Source organism: Prinia subflava, chromosome 19, assembly GCF_021018805.1.
Source record: "Prinia subflava isolate CZ2003 ecotype Zambia chromosome 19, Cam_Psub_1.2, whole genome shotgun sequence".
NCBI lineage: Eukaryota > Metazoa > Chordata > Aves > Passeriformes > Cisticolidae > Prinia > Prinia subflava.
Window position 1 is genome coordinate 1881054 of NC_086265.1, and position 19369 is coordinate 1900422.

The 19369-nt window shown below is 56.6% G+C and overlaps 1 protein-coding gene across 13 annotated transcripts in view; it reads left to right on the forward strand.

The window, feature by feature from the left end:
* NCOR2 (nuclear receptor corepressor 2) overlaps positions 1-19369 on the forward strand; it is a 226047-nt gene that overhangs the window by 172389 nt on the left and 34289 nt on the right. For all 13 annotated transcript variants that reach the window (XM_063416136.1, XM_063416131.1, XM_063416140.1 and 10 more), the window contains 4 exons: positions 528-590; positions 9413-9555; positions 13827-13974; positions 16390-16945. In XM_063416136.1, the coding sequence (XP_063272206.1) occupies positions 528-590; positions 9413-9555; positions 13827-13974; positions 16390-16945 (910 nt within the window). The remainder of the gene's footprint in view (positions 1-527; positions 591-9412; positions 9556-13826; positions 13975-16389; positions 16946-19369) is intronic.

Consider the following 19369-nt stretch of genomic DNA (forward strand, 5'->3'; position numbering starts at 1 on the left):
TCGGAGGTGTTGTCCAAGAGCCCAGTGGTGGCACAGAGGGAGCCCACGGTCACACGGCCAGCACCCGTGACAGATGCAGTCGGCCAAAGCCACCGCTGAGGTGACGCTGTTTCTCCATCTCTGACGGTCCCACCCTGCGTCTGCCTCCTCCAAAGCACACAGCCACTGCCAGCTCCATCTTAGGTACCTGTTGTTGGGCCAAGGGTGCGTGGCACCATCAGCAGGAAATCTGCTGCCACTCTCAAGCCATCTGGCTTTGCTTCCAGGCTCACAGTGGAGGTTTTGCACCACTGAGGCACATCCTGAGGGGATGCTGTGCATGGGGTACTGTGGCGTGGAAAAGCGTCAGGAGCCCACACCATGACAGCCTTTCTCATGGGAGCACTTCTGCAGTGCCTGGGGTTTTGTCATGCCTGCAGGGAACAGGGCATGGGACAGGGCTTGGGTGTTGGGACACCTCCTCTGAGCTCACTGGGCTTGCTGCTCCTACTCACAGCTGACTGCTCTCTTTCCTCCTTCCTTCCCAGCTTCCCTGGAAATGAATGAAAGCTCTCGCTGGACCGAAGAGGAGATGGAGACGGCTAAAAAAGGTAGGACACTCATTTTCTTTCTTTCATCGGCTGTGCTGGAGCTAACCCAGCAATTGGGGATGGAAAGCATCTGACTGCTGGCTTTGGTGTAGCGTGGTGGATCCTGAGCTCCAGGGCTGGATCCTGCCTGTCCTGCTGTTGGTTTGTTCCCAGCGCGCCTCAGGGAGGGTGTGGGGAAGGCAGGAACGGTGCAGGGAGTGTGCTCAGCTTCTCCAGCCCCAGGAGCTGTGCCAGCACCAGGGATGGCTGGGCTGTGGCTGAGCCTCGTGTCCCACGAGGTAGGAGTTGGCTGTAGGAAATGGGGAGGACACATCCGTTGCAGTGTTGGAGCTGCTGGTGCCTGTAGCCGGGGTGTAGTTTGACCCCTTTGGAGCTTTATGGCCTCGGTGTGATCTGTTCCAGGCACACACAGAGTGCCTGCCTGTGGCAGCCTGGGATCCAGGAGGGGACAGTGAACCCCAGCACTCTGCAGGCACGTGTCAGGGAGCTCTCCAGAGCAGGGATGCGGGCAGCGTGGGGTGACTTTACATCCTGGAGCTGATTCAGAGCCTTTGCTGAGACCGTTTTTAAAAAGTGCTGAGTGTAGCACAGCCCTTCTTGCCACTTCCCCTCCTCGTGCCGCTCCTGCGCCAGCTCTTTCACTGCTTGAATTTTTTGCCAAAGTCACGTCCTGTTGATGGGCTGTCGAGCTCACGTCCCCAGCCCGTGCATCCCGCTTGCGTTGCTGCCGACTCTCCTGGCCCGGAGAGGATTGTAAATGGGAAATTAAAATGGAAATGAGTGCCGTTGGGGATGGCAAAGGCAAATAGGCGTGTTAGCAGGTTCGGCTCAGCTTGGAAAATGCACCTGCTGCTGGGATGGTGATTACATGTTCTGGAGCACCGGCTGCCCAGGTGCCGAGGGGAGCTGTGGACTTGGATTACTTTGTCTGTGAATATCCCAAAGTGTTTGGCTCGCTCGCCTTTAAGCTGTTCCAACCCTCTTTTACAACCCAGTGCCAATCCTGTGCATTGCTGAACAGGGCTCTCTGTAGTCACAAAACTTAATAGATAGACTTTAATCAAGGAAACTGGCCTGGGGCCAGGTAATGGGGTGAGCAGATGCTGGCAGGGGAGGGTCATTGGAGGGATCTTTTCTGAGCGCTGCTTTATTTTGGAGATCAGCATCTGGTTGTTAAAAAGTGCCTCTTGTTTTATGCTGGATGCTGGAGGTGCGCTTAAGGAGTCTCAGCACAGCTGCCAAAGCCTGTGTGAAGGAAGGATGAAGCGTGGGAGCACATAGCACTATTCCAGCCCAGGGGCCAGGCGGAGGCAGGGAGATTTGCTGGTGTAAAGCCCAATGGCTGATTGTTTCTCCCTTCGTTACAACCTGGGAAACTGAGATTGCAACACCAGACTTCTACAGAAAAGCCAAATTCCCCTCTGCCAGGAAGCAGCCGCTTTAATGCTTCGAACTGGCCGCGTCTGGCATTTCCAGGGACGTGCGTGGTGGGGGTTTCCGACTCACAGCAACTGTGAAACTCCGGAGGTAACCTCAGAGGCTGGAGGAGGCGGTGGCAGAGCTGCTGCCAGCAGGGCTGGGCAGGGGCAGAGGGGGTGGTGACCTGCTCAGGCTGGGCTCAGAGACAGGCACAGTCCTCTTCATCATAAGGACTTGGCCACCCAAGGCACCCTCCTCCATACTGGTACCAGTAAGAGCCAGTAGCTGGCTGGTTTAGGGAGTTCAGCAAGATGTGAGTCCCAGGGAAAGTCAGCCCTACCACCCCGCGGTATTTTGGCAGATGGGGACAGTCAGTGACCTCTGTTCCTGGCACTTGCCAACCAGGAGATCAGCCTGGCCCTGCTGTCCACCCCTGGCTTTCCTGTGTGTGGCATGAAATTCCATGTCAATTGTGTTCAAGGAGGTGAGAGAAAAACAGCCCTGGACAGGCACAGCAGAACTGCCAGCTCTCCTCCTCAGTCACAGAGCTGCACAGGGAGTTTCCAATCAGGAGAAAGCAGGATTGTGTCTGCCAGGGGAGACGATGAAGGGGAGTACCATGTTACTAAACTTAAATAGAGGAACAAAAACCCAGCAAGAGGAAAGTTCTTGCTTAATGACACCTTCATTATGCAATAAACTTCGATTCAGTAGTCTGTCAAAATGTGCAGAGATTGGGATAACGATGGGGGAATGTGTTTTTCTGATATTATCTCCTTGCACCACGGCTGTGATCCTTAAAGCAGGAGGTTTTGATTTAACTGGAGCTGCTCAAGGGTTTTCCCCCTTCCCTTCCCAAGCCAGGCAGCAGGCAGCTCCCACTGCTCTGCTGCCAGGCAGGGTGCAGAGGCAGCAGGATGGGGCTGCTCCTTAAAAGGCAACGTTGAGGCAGTTCCTGCCTTTGGGGGACCTGCTGGACGAGCCCATGCAGGCAGGAGTTCAAGGTAGGCTGGAAGGGGGTCTGCGAGCACCAGCCTCAGCAGTGGGTGGGTTTATTGTCCCCCCAGCCCCTCCACCAAATGTCACCAGAGTGAGGTGACAGAGAGTGAGAGAGTGCCAGAGCTTCAGGGCAGCGGCAGCTGCCCTGGAGCTGAACTCGATGAACCGGGAGGTTTCGACATGACCTTTGTTAGTCTTTAAAGTCTGGTACCTGTTCTCGCCCAGCTCGGGGTTTTCCCGTGGTGTCTAACAAGTGGTTTTGTTCTTTGAAAAGAGGCGGGTGGAAGCGGCAGGTTCTTGCTGAGGTCCTCCCGTGCCTGCCCAGGCTCTGCGCTCCTTGTCCTCAGGGCACAGCCAGCCCGGGGCTCTTTTTGCCTTTTCCCACGCTGAGGACACCGAGAGGCCACGGGATGGAGTCAGCGTGATGAGGCAGAGGAGGGTTGGGCATGAATGTAAAATACTGATGACAGAGAGTTAAATAACCCATGAAAACTCATATATAGTTCCTTTTGGGTAGATATAAAATACTCCCTTGGATACCAAAGGCACTCTTTCAGATGCTTATTTTCAGTGCTGCCAACAATTCATCTGAGTTTTGGACTGACCTGAACCATTTTTCCCCAGTCCTTTTCTGTTCACGAAACCAAAATGAAGTCAGCCACCTTGCATCACCCGTTGAAATGCAGGAGCGAGCTGGGTGATGCTGGGGAGCTGGCAGCTCCGTACCTTCCTCCCTTTGTCTCCTCTGTGCTCATGTTGGAGCCTTCCCTTCTCCCATCAGAGGTATTTACAGCTGTAATTGGTATTGGTCACAAACTCTGTATGAAGTGACATGATAAAAATCATCGGGATGGGGCAGATTGGGTGCCATGAGGGCACAACTGTGCCCAAGGTGTAAATTAGCCACGCTTGCCCTGAGTGAGGCTGTGGTTGGCTGCAGTCCCATCCCTGCCATCCCAGGCTGGTGCTTGGCTGCCTTTCAGGCAAGGTGTCACCCCCAGGACCGTGCCTGCAGTGCCAGTGCCCACCGTGCCCCCAGAGCTGCACTCTGTGCCACCATTGGCTGAATGTTTCTCGAGTGTGTAGGAGCAAACTGCGAGGATTTGCTTAGTGAGTGTCAGTGAATGGAACACAAAAGGCCTGTCAGGAGGAACTGCTGGGTAATTACTATAATTTGCTGCCTACATTTTAATTTTGAGTATTATTTTTTCAACAATAAAGGAGCGGGAATAGTATCTGAACCAGGTGAAAAAAGAGAGCTGGGCCTGCCAGCAGTGGCTGCTCCTCCTGTACTCACTGCCAAGCTGGACCAGAGGGGATGGCACATCTCCAGGAGCAGGCATCCTGAGGGGGACTTCCTGTCCCCTGGTGTCACAGCGAAAAAGAAAGGCTGTGGCAGGAGTAGTAAAACCAGGCAGGTCTGTGATTAGGGCACAGGGCTCAAGGTTTTGCAGCAGGTGGATGCAGTGGTATAGGAATTATCCATTTCAAAGGAGAGACCTGGGAGCTGAGGGTCCCCAGCCAGGGCCAGCAGAGGGGACATTGCACGAGAGCTGAGCTGGTCAGGGGTCCCAAGTCCTTGCAGGCCAGGTACCCACACCTTGTTTGGTGACACTGCCTCCCTGCAGAGAAGTGGCAGGATGGGTGTGAAAGGTGCTGGGAAGTTCAGCTGCAAGCTCCCTTGTAGCTGTGGGATTCATCAGAGGCCTGCCTGTGTCCAGTCACTGAATGAGAGGTCCACTGGGAGCACGGCAGGGTGGTGCCAACATCACCTGAAGGAAGGAAGGGCATCACTCACCAAGGAAGGAAGGAAGGGCATCACCTGCCGTGGTAGCAAGAACACACTGAGCCGGCTGCCTGTGCCATGGTCCCTCCAGCAGCATCCAGCCTGCAGGGATGTGTGCTCAGCCCCCACGCACCATCCCCCTGCTTCCCTTGGCACAGCATCAGGAGCCTGGCGTGCACCTGGCTCTGCCACCCACTGATCCATGGCCCTGGAGAAGTTACTCACCTTCTCCGAGCCTCTGCAAACCACGCCGAGGTTTGTGCAGGAAAGCAACGCAGACCACGCTTTCGGGATGCCTTGGGTGGTGTCGCTGACTCCACAGGGCTGGTCTTTCTCCAGAACAGGATTGCGGCACATTTTGGCGGTGCCGTAGCCAGAACTGCCTCCACCTTCGCCCTCAGGAGGCTGTGTGGGCACAAGGGGTACTGAAGGATCATAGCAGGTACCGTCAGGCGCAGGGAATGATACCACTTAGGTTTTCCCCTGTAACCTTGGTCTGTTAATCCAGGCAAGCTCCCATTAAGGGACCCTTTTACGGGCTCTCTCCGCCCTCACCAAGCCCAGGGTGGAGCTGGGCAGCCGTGCCAGAGAGCCTTGGAATGTCTCTGGTAAAAACCCCCAGCTGCAGAGAGCCCTCGCCTGCCACGCTGCCCCTCCAGCTTTCTTCTCATTTCCCCGAGATGCTGAGCACAGTACCCCGCTCCCTTAGCTCCTCTTCCTTCCAGCCTCCGCTCGCTGTAGCGGAGCAGAGGCCCCGCTCTGCCCATGGCGACACCGGTGCCAAGCCTGTCCCCGTCCCTGCTGTGCCAGGGCAGCAGCTGCAGGGCCGAGGTGTCCCGAGGCGCCACGGCAGCCCGTCGGTGCGGCACTGGGCTCGCCGGCGCGCACGTCCCCAAAGAAAAGCGCCTTTGATTCACTTGAGAGCGGAGAAAACTATTAGCCAAGCTTTGTTTTCCTGGATCCCTCCCCCTGCCGCTGACATTCAGCCGAGAGCGAGGGAGACAGAAAGTGAGCGAGGGAGGGCGGGAGCGGGTGCCAAGCGCCGCACCCCTTGTCAGCTTGGGTCAGCGCCACGTTCGTTATTAATGCTCTGTCTAGAGGTCACATTCAGATGCAACGAGCCCCGGGTCAGCCAGAGGAACAGATTAGAGCTTGCTCGCTGCTCCGCCACATACCGACGGCACCGGCTCCCCGTCCCCGGGCTGGCAGGAGCGGAGCTGCCGCGCTCCCGCCCCTTCGCTTTTCTCCTGCCTTTTTTTTTTTTTTCTTAAATTATTATTATTTTTTGGCAACGTCGGGCATCTCCTGAAACTGCACAGTCTCCCTTTAGCCCCGAGCTGCTGAGCAAGGAGATGAGGTAGGGGAGAAAATACTGGCGGCGCTTCCATCCACCTTAACAACCGCGGCTGCAGCCGGCTGGAACGCTCCGGCGAGGAGCAGGAGGAGAGCGGGGAACGCTGTTCGCTCCACCGGGAAGAGCGCTGGGGCCGGAGCATGTGTTCCCACCAACTTCTGCCATCGGGGTCAGGAGTCTGCCGCCTGTGACCTGGTTTCCAGCCTCGGTGCCCGTTTGCTCGCCGCTCCCGGCCGCCCATGGCTCTGAAATCCTCTCGCCCCCAGGATTTAAGGAACCGGCTTTGCTTTCTTCTCTGTCTCCGGCTGCTGCGAGGGAGCGAAAGCGAAATGCGTGGGGAGGGTGTGAGCGGAGCACTCGCAGCGCTTTGCCGCGGGCTGCCGTGCCCGGGGGGGCTTTGAAGAAGTGCCCTGACAGCCGTGTCCTTCCCAGCCCACCCGCGGCACACTCCGGGTGTGCTCCCTGCCCGCCGGAGCACGTAAGTCGGGTGTCGGGGTCCGAAGGATGGGTTAACCTCAAGGTTGTGTGTGGCTGCGTGCCTGCGGCAGACCCCGCGCCCGGAGCCCCCGCCCCGAGCCGAGGAGCTGAGCCTGCCCAGGATCTGATAACTCGGTTAGTCATAGTTTCAGCTGCGGAGCGGAGCTGCCGAGGCGGGCTGGAGTGCCGGGGACTGCGGGGCAGGGGGAGCCGGCTCTGGGGGTGCCTCTGCTGAAGGAGCTCATGGAGATGGGGTGCCTGGAGAGCCGGGAGCTTACCGGCACGTCCGGGGGTGTCTCGGCTGGTCCCTCCCGAGCGTGCAGATAACTACAGCGTGGGAAGCAGGTGTTGCTGTTTTGCTCTGGTTTCATGTAGAAGAAGACTGGCGGGGCTCCCTGCTGGTCCCGCGGGCACGAGCTGCAGGCAGCTTCCTCCTCCTCCTCCTCTTCCAAGCAGTGGGCACCTGCCCGGTCAGCCGCAGGCTCCTTCAGCAGTGTCCCGGTGAGCAGGGGCACAGCCAGCCTGGGCAGGGGGAAGGACAGCTGGAGCTGGCATTGCCTGTGGCTGCTAAAGGTCACACCACGCCGGGGACCACTCACACTGACATCCATCACCTCCCCAGCCCCGAGCTCTGCCATGCTTCTGCTTCCTGGCATCTTTCCTGCCAAAGCACCCGTGCTCATGGCACATCCACACCGCTGCCAGTGTCTTCGTTTCAGCTTTGCCGGGGGCTCACAGTCAGCCTTGGCCTGCCTGTCACCCTTGGTGCTGGGCCACCAGTGTGGTGATGAGCAGAGGGACAGAGCTGCTTGTTTGCTTTGGACGGCAGCAGTGGGTTGTGTCAGAGGGGATGGGTTGTGACACTGGGGACTGTCCTGTTTTCCCCTGCGGCTTTCAGCAACGGCAGGGGGAGGACTCGTGCCCCACTGGCTGCCTCAGGATTGGTGGCCGGATGTGATTTTTTTTATCGTTTTTTTTTAAGAAGTCCCAGCCCGTCAGCGGGGTGATGAGGTCGTGGGTTTGGCTGAGCGAGGCTGGGAGTTGCAGAGTTAAAGCCCAAACTTGTTTCTTGGCTTGCCAGGGCCTTTCTGGTGCTCAGTGCATGCGATGCCTCGTACATGCAATTTGATAAGCCTGGTGCTGGGACGGGCAGGATACAGGCACCAGCTGGATGTTAACTCCTGCTGTGCTGGGTGCTGCAGGGTTTCTCCAGGACCTGGCAAGCAGGGAGGGGGATTTCATCTCTCTGGGGGTGCATGGTGCCACCTATTCAATGCAGCCATGCCCTCAGCCCCCATGCCGTGCCCTCCCCTTGCACGGACTCCCAGAACAGATCCTGGCTGGGGCATGTCCTTTGGGCCCAGTTTCGTGTGGCTGTGCTGAGAGCAGCCCGTCCCCTGGGGTTTGTTGGGCTGAAGCAGAGGTTGGGCTGGCACTTTAGGGCCGGGCTGACACATGGCAGCAGCTTGGCAGGAGGCTGGCAGCAGGGCTGGGGCACAGCTGCCACGTTCCCAGGCACGAACAGAGCCATGCCAGGAGCCCCAGTGTGGCACTCACCGTGGTCCCAAGCCCCCATGGTGTCAGAGCAGCCCAGGAGGGGTTTGGATACGGGGACAGTGGTCAGTGTCTACTCCCAGCCACACATGGCTCTGTGGCTGGTGGCCTCTGGGCAGAAAGTCCCACAGCAAAGAAGAAAGATGTTCTTAGCAGGTTCATTCCCTGCTGGCTTTCATCTTGAAGTTGCCTTTCTGTGGCAGTATAGTAAATCTGGACTTCCAGACTCTGCATCCTGTGCCCTCACAAGGTACAGGGAAGGGCTAGGGAGCAGGTAGATACCACTGATAGTGGCATCACATGGGCAGTCAGGAGAAAGCTGGGCTGGCAGTGCCCTGCAGGCTGGTGGCAGCTCCAGCCCCACAGGGCACCACATGAAGACCAACCACACAGCAGGAATAACTGCAGGCAGCAAGGTGTTACCTCCCAGAAAGCCTGGATGATTCTTTCACAGGTCACCTCCAGGAGCCTGCCACTGCACCATCCCTGGGCTGTGGTTGTAACTCCTACCTCTCTCTGCAGGACCAGGGGTGCCCAGGTACCCCTGCAGAGATGGCAAGGACATGGGGAGCTGACTGTCTCCTTCCTCCTCCTCATCCTCCTCCACCCTGCTGGGTTTGCCCCATGTTCAGGTGGCACCATCTGGCCACGATTGCCAGCCCTTGGCGCGATGCCTGACCTGGGAAGCTGCTTTTGCTCATGAGCCTGTGATCAGCACTAATCCCCTGGCACGCCTCTTCCCAGCTAGGGACATCACCTGGGCTTACCTGCCCGGGCTTCCCTCCCCTCCCCTAACAGGGCTGTGTGTCTTGCCACCCCTCCTGAAATCGTCACTGGGGCACAGGAGGGTGGGAAGAGCCTTTGCTCCATGTCAGTGGCTGAGAGCAGCTGTCCCAAGTTCTTCTGGGCGTGCCAACACCTGCTGCAGCCATCCCAAAGGAGAGGGAGCACCGCTCGTCCTCGTGACTGCTGAGACATGACTGTGGGATGTATTTTGTTCCAGAGACGATCAGCACAGTGCCTCTTTTCCCTTTGGAAAGAAAAACAGGCTCTCATAGGTCATCCCCTGGCCTAGAAACCCTTCAGACAGGTGCTAGTGACCGTATTGTTCCTGTGTAGTTTGGCGTGCACGGAGGAGGTTTCCTGCATGGATAATGCTGCCCTTGTGTGAGTGCATCTGGTGTTAAACCTCTCTCCTCTCCTCTCCTCTCCTCTCTGCCTCCTCCACTGCAGGTCTCCTTGAGCATGGGCGGAACTGGTCAGCCATTGCCAGGATGGTGGGCTCCAAGACTGTGTCGCAGTGCAAAAACTTCTACTTCAACTACAAGAAGAGGCAGAACTTGGACGAGATCCTACAGCAGCACAAACTGAAAATGGTGAGAGTCCCATCCCAGCCTGCACTGGGCACTGTGGATATTTCCTAGCAAGTGCTTGGATGCTTCCCACAACCAAGGGGGGACTTTATCACGTGTGGAGACTGTGGAATGGCACAGGAAAGGGTTGTCCACCCTGGCTGTCTGTCCCTGGGAGGTCTGGATGAGGCAGAGCTGCTGCGTGGGAGATGCCTGGGTGTCTGGAGTGTGGCTGGTACACAGGGAGATAAGGAGCAGGAGGAGGAGCAGGGCTGTGCTGTGTTGGCCAGGATGCAAGTTCTGATGGCTGTGCAAATACTTTGTCTCTGGTGAGGTTTGTCTCTGGTGCTGTTCCACCCCAGTGAGCAGAGAGCCCAGCAGGGCCACACGGGTCTGTGCCTTGCAGGTTCTGCAGTTACCTGCAGTAAACTGCTTTGCTTTGCTCCAAAGAAAATCAGGGATTTAGGACACTGTGAGGAAAGCCTGGCTCTGAAAGAGGTTTTCTTCAGCACTGCAAGCAGATGTGCACACCTCTCCATTTCCCCTTCAGATGGGGCTAATGTTGCTTCTTTCCTGGCATGCGGTGCAGGGTGTGAATGTAGTGGGGCTTGTTTGGTGTTCTGGAGATAGCTTGGACTGCTAAGAGACACTAAAGATTATAATTATTTCATTTGTAGAGTATCCTGGGGTTCCCAGTTTCTGGCTAATAGAATTCACATGGCTAAACCCCCCAAGGGGTGCTTTGAAAATGCAAAGGACAATGTTCAATGCAGGAATCTTTCCAAGCAAGCTATTACAGCGAGAGTAAAAAGAAAGACAGGAAAACATTCAATGACTCACCCAGGAATTTAATATCCTAGTCAGTCTATAGGAATGAGAGAAAGAGAAGACATCGGCGATTCTTTTTTATTAATTCTCTATGCACAGAGACACTCCTGTGTTCCCATGTTTCACCGAATTGTTTTTAGAAACAAAGCAAACAAACTATATAAAAGACCCTCAGACCCACATAAAGGCTGGAATGAAATATTCTGTGAAATGTGCATCAAGCCCTCTGAATATAAAAAGTTACATTAGAAAGATATCATTGTTCATTACTGGGGAGAATCTGAAATAAGATCATACAGCTTTGCTGGCAGTGGAGCCGGTGTGTATTAATTTACTCTGCTCCTTAATGTTGCAGAAATTATATCACGGAAGTGTTTTTCTGCAGAACCACATTTTTCCCTGCATCCGTCCCTCCAAGGCAGCCGCTAGACTTCTCCAGTCTAATTGCTCACTCTCACTTGCAGTTTATATCAGCATCATCATTTTATTTTTCGAGCATTGGAGGCTGAGGGATTCGGTTGTGGAGAAGAACAATGAACATTCAGCTGTTATTTATTGTACTCTATTGTTTTGTGGCAACAGCAGATGCCAGAAGGCTGAATAAAATAAAAGAACAACTGAGATTAAATTGCCATGGACCTTCCTTCCTGGCTCCTAAATATAATTCCAACCAAACCAAGCCTCCAAATCTCATCCTATAGCCAGTATCAGCCATGATATCTGTGGAGGGAAGCACGTGGTGAAGCAGTGTTTTACCATGACATCCACAGATTATTCCCTGACCTCACCACCACCAGCTATTGCTGATCATGTACAGGGAAATGCAGTGGCATTTCCTCCTCATGCTAGATGAGAGTAAACTTAATTAGCAGATCTCATTCATTTCCCAAATGGGGCTCATTAATATTGCAGCCTCCTCTTCCAGGTAGGTGTGACACCAGGATTCAGCAGTGTGCAGGTGGCTCTGAGGAGCTGTGGGGCTGTGCCAGCAGCAGTGGCCGCTGTGGGATGGAAAATAGACACCGAACCAGTGGGCTGCACCCTGGGACAGGCAGCCTGGTAGTGCTGGGGCAGGGTCAGGCCACCTTGAGGCTTCACTTTATCTGCCCTGCTGTGTGTTTTGGCTTGGTTTCACTGCTGTGCCGCTCGGATGTGTCCCAGGCATCAGCGTCACTTAGCCTTGACCTTCAGCACGCTGCACTCGCTAATCTTGGCATTTAAGGAAAGCAGGGCATTGGGATACACTGTGCCCTCAGAGCTGCTCCTTCTGTCAGTGGCTGGAGATTAGGCACTGTCTTCACTGGGCTCAGTCTGTGGTGTGATTGTCACTTTGCTCTGCTGACTGCTGGGCTTGTTTTGGCTTGTGCAGGAAAGAGAGGCCAGTTTTTCCCTGGGGCTGGGGCTGGTCCTGCCTGGAGACAAAGTCCTGTGGACCTCCTCTGAGCAACATTTCTTTAATTCCTTGCTTTTTTGGATGGTGCTGGTTTTGCACAGCAAAAGTGCTTCAGGAGTGCAGTCTGGTGGCCTCTGCTCCTGGGGAATGCGTGTGTCTGACTTGCCTTGGTCTCACTGTTGGGATAGGCTGAGCCTGATGGGGGGTTCCAGTCCGGATGGCTCCGTGTTGGTAGCAGCGTTTGGGAGCTGTTGGAGTTGTTGCTGCCACATCAGGTGGTGAGTGCAGGGAGAGGCCAAATTTGTCAGGATGGCCTGGAAGGACATTGTGGAGGAGGAGGCGTGGAGTGACCCCTCGTGAGGGTTCCCTGTCCTTGCTGTGCACAGTGTGCCTCCTCAGTGGTGTTAGCAACTCAGAACGCTTGAGTGGCACCGAGTCCCGGCTGCTCCTCAAGAAATACCTGGTGGAGGGTGGAGAGGAGCAAGACTGCACAAGGAGTCTGGAGCTGTAGCTGTGATAACAGGCAAAGTGGTGGCCATGAACACATCTCTAGATGTAGCCAGGATCTGCTGCCTGTATTTCACCTAGTTTTCCCTAAATACCAGCGGTGGGATCTGCCAGGAGAGGGACCCCAGCCCCTGGGGCTGCCCTGCTCTGCTCTGCCAGCAGCTGCCAGCCCCAGGCTCTGGCCAAGTAGGGTGCTGAGGCAAGGGGCTGGTTCCCAGCTGATTCCCAGCGAGGAGCCTGCTCCTGCCCGCGGCTGAGTCACGGACCCGTGAGTAAGAGGCAGAGAAGTCTTTGCCATAGTAACGTCGGCGCTTTGTCACTGCATTAGCGTGATGGGGAGCTGCTGCTTCACACAGGAACGTGCGGGGCTGAATCGCTGCCGCGGCAGAGGCGCCAACGCCGGCAGCGCCAGGACACCGCCGGCAGGGCCGGGATGGGGCAGGGGAACCACAGAGCCTGGCGTTCCTCCCCCTGCCTCCCCACGCCTGCACAGAGCCGGCTCTCAAGTGCCTCTTTTCCCTCTCTCCTGCCCAGTTTGATAAAAATAGATTTTGAGCAAGCAGCGTTTCCAAGCAAAAAAGCAGTTGTATTTGTTTGTTTTATCTGGAAGTTTTCTAAAGGATTGAAAAGTTGGGGTGGGGGAAGGAGGGGGACCAGCTCTTCCCAGCACAGAGATCCAGCAGCAAAGTTAACGTTTCCACCACGGCTTTATCTTTTCATCCATGTAAATAAACGTCCTACACACGTCACTCATGTGGGGTTTGCAGGGAGAGCCGGAGATGATGAGCCTGTTCCTACTGGTAATATTTACTCAAGCAACAAGAGCAGGAAACAATAGCAAAGCCGAGACTTTTGCTTTAGGTCTGCAGGAGGGAGCAGCTGTCCACGCCCTCGTGGCTGTGGCACGTGCTCCAGCCAGGGAGGTTGGGGCTGTCTCAGGGCAAGCCAGGACACCAGGACACCTTTGGGATGCTGTGCTGCACTGAGCTTGCCCTCTGTCCACCCAGTGACAGCTGCCCTGGCATGGGAGACAAAGTTCTTTGGCAGCACCTCCCAAAGGGGTCATGAAAGCAGGTGCATGAAAATGTTGGCTGGGCCGTGTCTGGGGCATCAGCTTCGTTATCTGCAGATAAGCGTCAAATCACAGCCACATGTTTGTGTAGCTGGAGGTAGAGCCTGGAAATGCGCAGGACCAACACGTCACACGTGTGCCATGAGCAGACGTGACCCCCAGGCCTTTGCCAGCCCTGCACTGGTGACCTTTGCGTGCTTGTCCCTTGTCCGTGTGTCTGTGCCATTCTTCCCCTGAGCGCTCACTGCTGGCTGAGGCTGGAGCTCCCTGTGGAGCCAGGCTGGCCATTGCAGAGCAGTCAAAAGTTTTTTGCCAGCTGACACCACGCTGCCAGGCTTTCAACAGGCAGGGCTGGTCCCAAAGCCTGGTGCTTAGAGGGTTTACCCAGGGCAGGGGTCCCTGGCAGTGTGAGCATCCCTCTTGACCCTTTGGGCAGGACCAGTGCTCTGTGCTCCCCCATAGGCTTTGCCTCTCACCATTCTTCCTCTTCTTCAGGAGAAGGAAAGGAACGCCAAGAGGAAGAAGAAAAAAGGCGCCGCTGTGCAGAACGAGGAGGCCGCCTTCCCTCCCGCGGCCGAGGACGAGGAGATGGAGGTGTCGGGGACGAGCGGCAACGAGGAGGAGATGGCAGAGGAGGCGGAAGGTGAGGCAGGTGGGCGCTGTGGCAGGGAATGTGCTCAGCTCTGCTGGCTTTGCTGCCCGGTCGTGGCAGGGGCACCACGCACAGCATCCCCGGGGCTGCCAATGTCAGCGCTCACAAGGGGTCTGTCACCCCAGAGTCACACCGAGGTGACGCTGTCTCACAGCACTCGGGGCATTTTGGATGCCTCTGGATTTCACGCTTCCAAGGAGTGCCCTGGATCACTGCCCTCCTCCCGTGTCTGGATGGATGGATGGCTATTTTGGGAGCCCTTTGGTTTCTGATTTCCGTCAGTGCGCTTTCCAAGAGGGTGCAGCTTCCCAAGGCCTCTTGTAAACCACGTTTCTTGGTGTTTTGCTCCAGAGGTGGGTCCCTGCATGCTCTTAGCCACCACTGTGAGCTCTCATGGAGCTTATCATGGGCTCAAGGAGAGATAACCCACCAAGGTCTGCTGTGTGCACCCGTCCCCATCCCATCAGGGCATTGCTGCTTTCCTGGGCACTGGAGTTCCCAGAGCCCAGCACTGGAGCACAGGCAGGGGAAGCCGTGGTCTCCCACCAGCAAGGCTGATACACCTTGGTGGGGCTTTTCCTCCTCCTTTCCCTTTTAAGGCAGCGTTTTTCTCCCTCCCATCCTTACCAAAGAAAGGAAACAATGTGAAAGTGACAATTTTCAGCTATTTATCGCTTAGAAAGCACAGCAGTTTGGAGTTCAGAGAAAATGTGCACAATTTTCCAACAATGCCCATTTGACTTCTGTCAAAGTAATTTAATAACGTAACCAGCACTCTGGCACCACACTGGTTCCTGGCCTTAGCACCCAGGCTAATGGGACTTGAAAAGGGAAATCTTTTCAAATCGTCCTTGTGAGTGACTCATTACGAGGCAGATTCCAGGTAAATCTTTGTTCGAGGTGATACGTGACTCACAGGAGCAAAGTAAAAGGTGGTTACTGCTCTTTGTAAGAGTGCCTGAGAGGAAACAACATGATTTTGACATTAGAAACTGATCTCTTGACATACTTCTGAGCCTCTACACTCCAAGCACTGGCTCCTGTTCTGCTGCTGAGGTGCCCTACAGGGTTTTGGAAAAGCCTGAGCAGGGGGATGAAATGTAATGGGCATGGAAGTGCCAGGGTGGTGTTACACAGATGGGCACTGGCTCCAGAGTGACATTTGGGATGCTCAGATAATACCTTGCAGCTGCAGGGGCCTTGTGGCCAATCCAAGGACAGGAGGAAGGACTCAGGGTGGGAATTACAGTGTAGACTGTGGATTCAGCATCTGGAGGGAATGCAGGGAAGTCTAGAGCTTGGCTGAGCTTGGGATGAGCCGCTGTTGGATGTCTCAGCATGGCATTCAGAGTAGCATCAAGTGGCAGTTGGGAAGAGTTTTGCCAAACCCACTGTGGACTTGTCCTGCTGAGGGACACCTCACTTCTTGTTTGCAAGTGAGTAAGAACGGAGTAGACTGAGATTCCTGATGAGTGTGGTATGGTTTCACTCTGATGTGCTGCGATGCACAGCTCTTAGGACACAGCCCCTCTGTGGCACTCCTCTCACCAGCGTTTCAAAGCTGCCTGAGCTGCTCTGGAGAGAGACAAGTCAAGGAATGTGTGTGAGGAAGCCTTCGGGGCATGAGCATGAGAGCCCTGCCTGGTGGGGACACGCTGGGATGGGACTGTGGAAATCTCCTGGTGTTCTGGCCCTGGCTGTGTTTGTCCGGCAGAGGCTTGGAGGGAGTGATCCTCTCCCCAGCTGTAGAAACAATCTCTTGGCAGACTGAACTCTGAGCGGTGCCTGGACACTTGTGCTTCCACCTCACGTCACGCCACTGGTGGCAGATCTGAGAATGATCCTTCCCATGTAATAATTAACCTGTCCTGCAGCACTGCCAGCGCTTCCCTTTCACCGACCCTGACCTCCTTTCTTCTGCCACTGGTGGCTTAAATAACAACAAACACGTGTAGTGTTTTGGGATGATCCCAGGGGTGGCAGAGCCAGGGACACAGGTGACGTAAGTCAGCGAGTAGGGTGCCAGTGAGGTGCCTGGTCTGGGGCAGCTGATCGTGTGCCATGGGTGAGAGGGCAAGAAGGGAGCAGATCTTGTCCTGCCAGGCCAGCCAGCAGCCAGGGTTTTCCCTTAAAATCCAGCTTCCCAGTGTCCAGGCTTTTGAATGTGTGATTTTGTGTTTGGATGGGGGTTAACAGTCGTGCTGGGCAAGCAGAGAGGCTCCCAGAAGAGCCCTTTGCTTAGCAGGCTCTGGATCTGGGGATCCCAGCACAGTTCTCCCAGCCCCGGGATCATCTCCCCCTCAGAGGAACGAGGGCGTTCTCTTCCCAAGGGAGGGGGTGGAGGCAGCGATATGGGAAGCAAGAATCTCAGGCTGATCCTTATTTTTATTTCTTCCCTTTTCTCAGCTGCAGTAAATAACAGCTCCGACACCGAGAGCATTCCCTCGCCAAGGCCCGAAGCCAAGGAAGGAGGCGAAAACGGGGCCAAGGCACCACCCGGGCCGGGAGGTGAGGCCGGCACAGAACCGGCAGTCAAGTGGGAAGAGGCTCCAACGCCCCCGGACGCTCCCCCTGCTGCCCCCTCCAACCCCGCCCCTGCTGGCAGCCCCCCGCCCGAGGCGGCCCCCGAGCCCCCCAGCACCGAGGAGAAGGTGCCGGAGGACCTGGTGGTGGACGTGGTGAAAACGGAGGAGCCGGAGGAGAAGGCGAGCGAGGAGCCCTGCAAGAGCGAGGTGAAGAAGGAGGAGAGCGAGGAGAGCCAGGAGAAGGACAAGGGGAATGACAAGAAGGTGGAAAGCGGCGTCGGCAGCGCGGGGACGGCGGGGCCGGAGGGGACGCCCAAGGCCGAGAAGAAGGAGAGCAGTAAAGGCAGCAAAGGCGCCGGGGTGAACCCCGACAGCGACTCCAGCGCGACCTGCAGCGCAGACGAGATGGATGAGCAGGATGCTGTGGACAAGAGCAGGTAGGAGCGGGGGAACAGGGGGACAAGATGAGCTTTTCCATTGTGTGTCACAGCGCCCATGGGTGCCTTTGTGAGCCCCTCTTGGGAATATCCCTGCTCAGGCGCTCCCCCAGGCAAAGGGACTTCCCAGCTGTGTCCCCGTGTGCCCCCAACCCTGTGGCCGTTGCTTCTGAAGGGGCTGTGACACAACAAGCAGTGCCATGTCCCAGCGTACGGGTGCTTCTGGGACATGGCCGTGGGCAGATGTTGGTGGCAGAGCCACTGCATGTGCTGGTGGCAGCTGCCCATCTGGGTGACGCAGTGGAGCAGGATGTGCTCTCGGGGACAGTGGAGCTGTGCTCCTTTGCCAGCATCCGGGGTTGGGAGTGGTTTCTGTCTGAGTTGGCATTGGCAGGAGAAAAGTCATGTCAGGGATGCGTTTCCACTGCAAGAGGGGGCGAGTTGCTCCTTTGGCAGAGATGTTGCTCAGATCTATAGGGGCAAATTATCCATCCTGGCCATAAAGGCAGGAGAATGTGGTCTGTGGGAGCTTTCCTGGGGCCATGCCAGGGTCTTCACCTGAGCCACAGCAGTCTGGAGCCCTCCACCCACCCCTAGGCCTGGCAGCCAAGAGCGCCTTGGACCCTTCATGGATGGCTCTTGGGACAGGGAGGAGAAACACTGGCCTCCTCCTTGGAGAAACATCTTGCTCCCCTCCCAGCTTTTCCCACAGGGCCCTCCCCACCCAAGAGCCTCACAGATGGAGAGAGGGTTTTCTGTTTTTTAAAGAATACATATGAATACATACATCTTTGTAGCACTGAATTTTCTGATGGCTCCTGGGCCAGCTAGGACGCCCTGGCAGGTCTACACCTTTGTTTGTAGGGGCAGCAGTCCCTCCTTGGCTCAGAGCTGGGCAGGGATTGAAGGCTGGCATCCTGCATCCAGTGTCCTGCAAGCCTTCTGTGGGCTCACAGGGAGCAGCAAGATGGGTGCTGCCAGGCTGGGCAGGCTGTGTGCTGCGCTGTGGATGGGCTTATTAAAAAAAGCAACTGAGCAAAGTGGTGAGATGAAGTTGGAGGGAGCTGTTGAGCATCCCACTGCTCCAGATGGCCTCTGTGCTTCCCCTGTGATTGATGCAGGAGCCAGTGGATGAGCACTGCTGGTGCAGGAGCATCCTCTGGGGTGCAGCTCCTCGCTGCTGAGCAGCTGGAACAACGCTGGTGGTGCCAAGGGGTGGTGCAGGTGCCGCTGGCCCTGGCCCCGTGGCAGGGCTGAGGCCTTTTGGCTGCAGCGCTCCTCTCCAGCAATGGCCAGAGTCCAGCACCACCCCTCCCCACCCTCCCCTGCTTCCCAGGCAGGAGAAAATCTCCCAATAAAGGAGAGTGAGGCCAGCAGGGCTGTCCTCCTCCAGCTTAACATTAACCCAACCCAAAGCAGGGCAGCAGTGGCTTGTACTGACTTCTCAGCAGCAAAGGAGCAAGTCGTCTTGGGAACGACTTTTGCATCGCAGCTCCTCGCTGAGTCAGCTCCTATCTTGCTTGTCAAACAGTTACCAGCTTCCAGGAATATTAAACATTAAACAGGCGTCCCGCAGCTCCCGGGCCACTCCTCTTATCCGGAGTGGCGATGAGGCGCGGGCGATAGCAGAGCCTGCTGGCATGGGAAGGCTGCAGCTGACGCTGGCATCGGGCGCTTCCCAACCCAGGAGCACCCACAGGGCTGATCCCAGGCTGGCTCAGAGCCTTTGGCACCGGGGACTCGCTGCCCTTCCCAGCTGCAGCTTCGCTCCCTTGCCTTCCCCGTGGGCCGAGGGCCGGGGCCCGCGGGCGTTGGCGCAGCCCCGCTGCCGCAGCGTGACTCGCGCCGAGCGGGGCCAGGCTGCCGCGATGCCGCGTGAGCCGCCCCGTCACCGCGTCACCCGATGCTCGCCCACCCACCCAGCGCCAGCGGGGCGTGGGTGCTCTTCCCTGCGCCTGTGAAAGCATCAAGCTGTCCCCAGCATCTCCCTGAGGAGGACAGAGGGTGGCTGGGGTGTCCCCGCGGTGAGAAAGGAAAGGGTTCAGAGTTGGGGCAGCCTTTTTTTGGTCCTCCTGCAGTTCACGCTAGCAAAGACATGTCCGGGATTGAGGAGGCGCAGCCTTAGCTCGTCCAAGCTGAAGGAGGCAGCTGGTTGTCTGTGGTTCCATGCAGCGAGTGCTGCAGGAGGGCTGCTGCAAGCACGGCCAAGATGTGGTTCAGCAGGAGGTCACGCCAGATGGGGACATGTGAGGGAGGCCACACACAGCAGACCTGCAGCGTGGTGAGGAGACACCTGCACCGACCAAACCGGTGCTGCACATCCCATTGCTGGCTCAGCTAGAGGTGCAGGGGCTCTGCCAGGCCAGGTCCATGTTGGAGCCATGCCTCTGGCTTGGGGGAGCCCGTTGTGGAGATCTGGTAGCC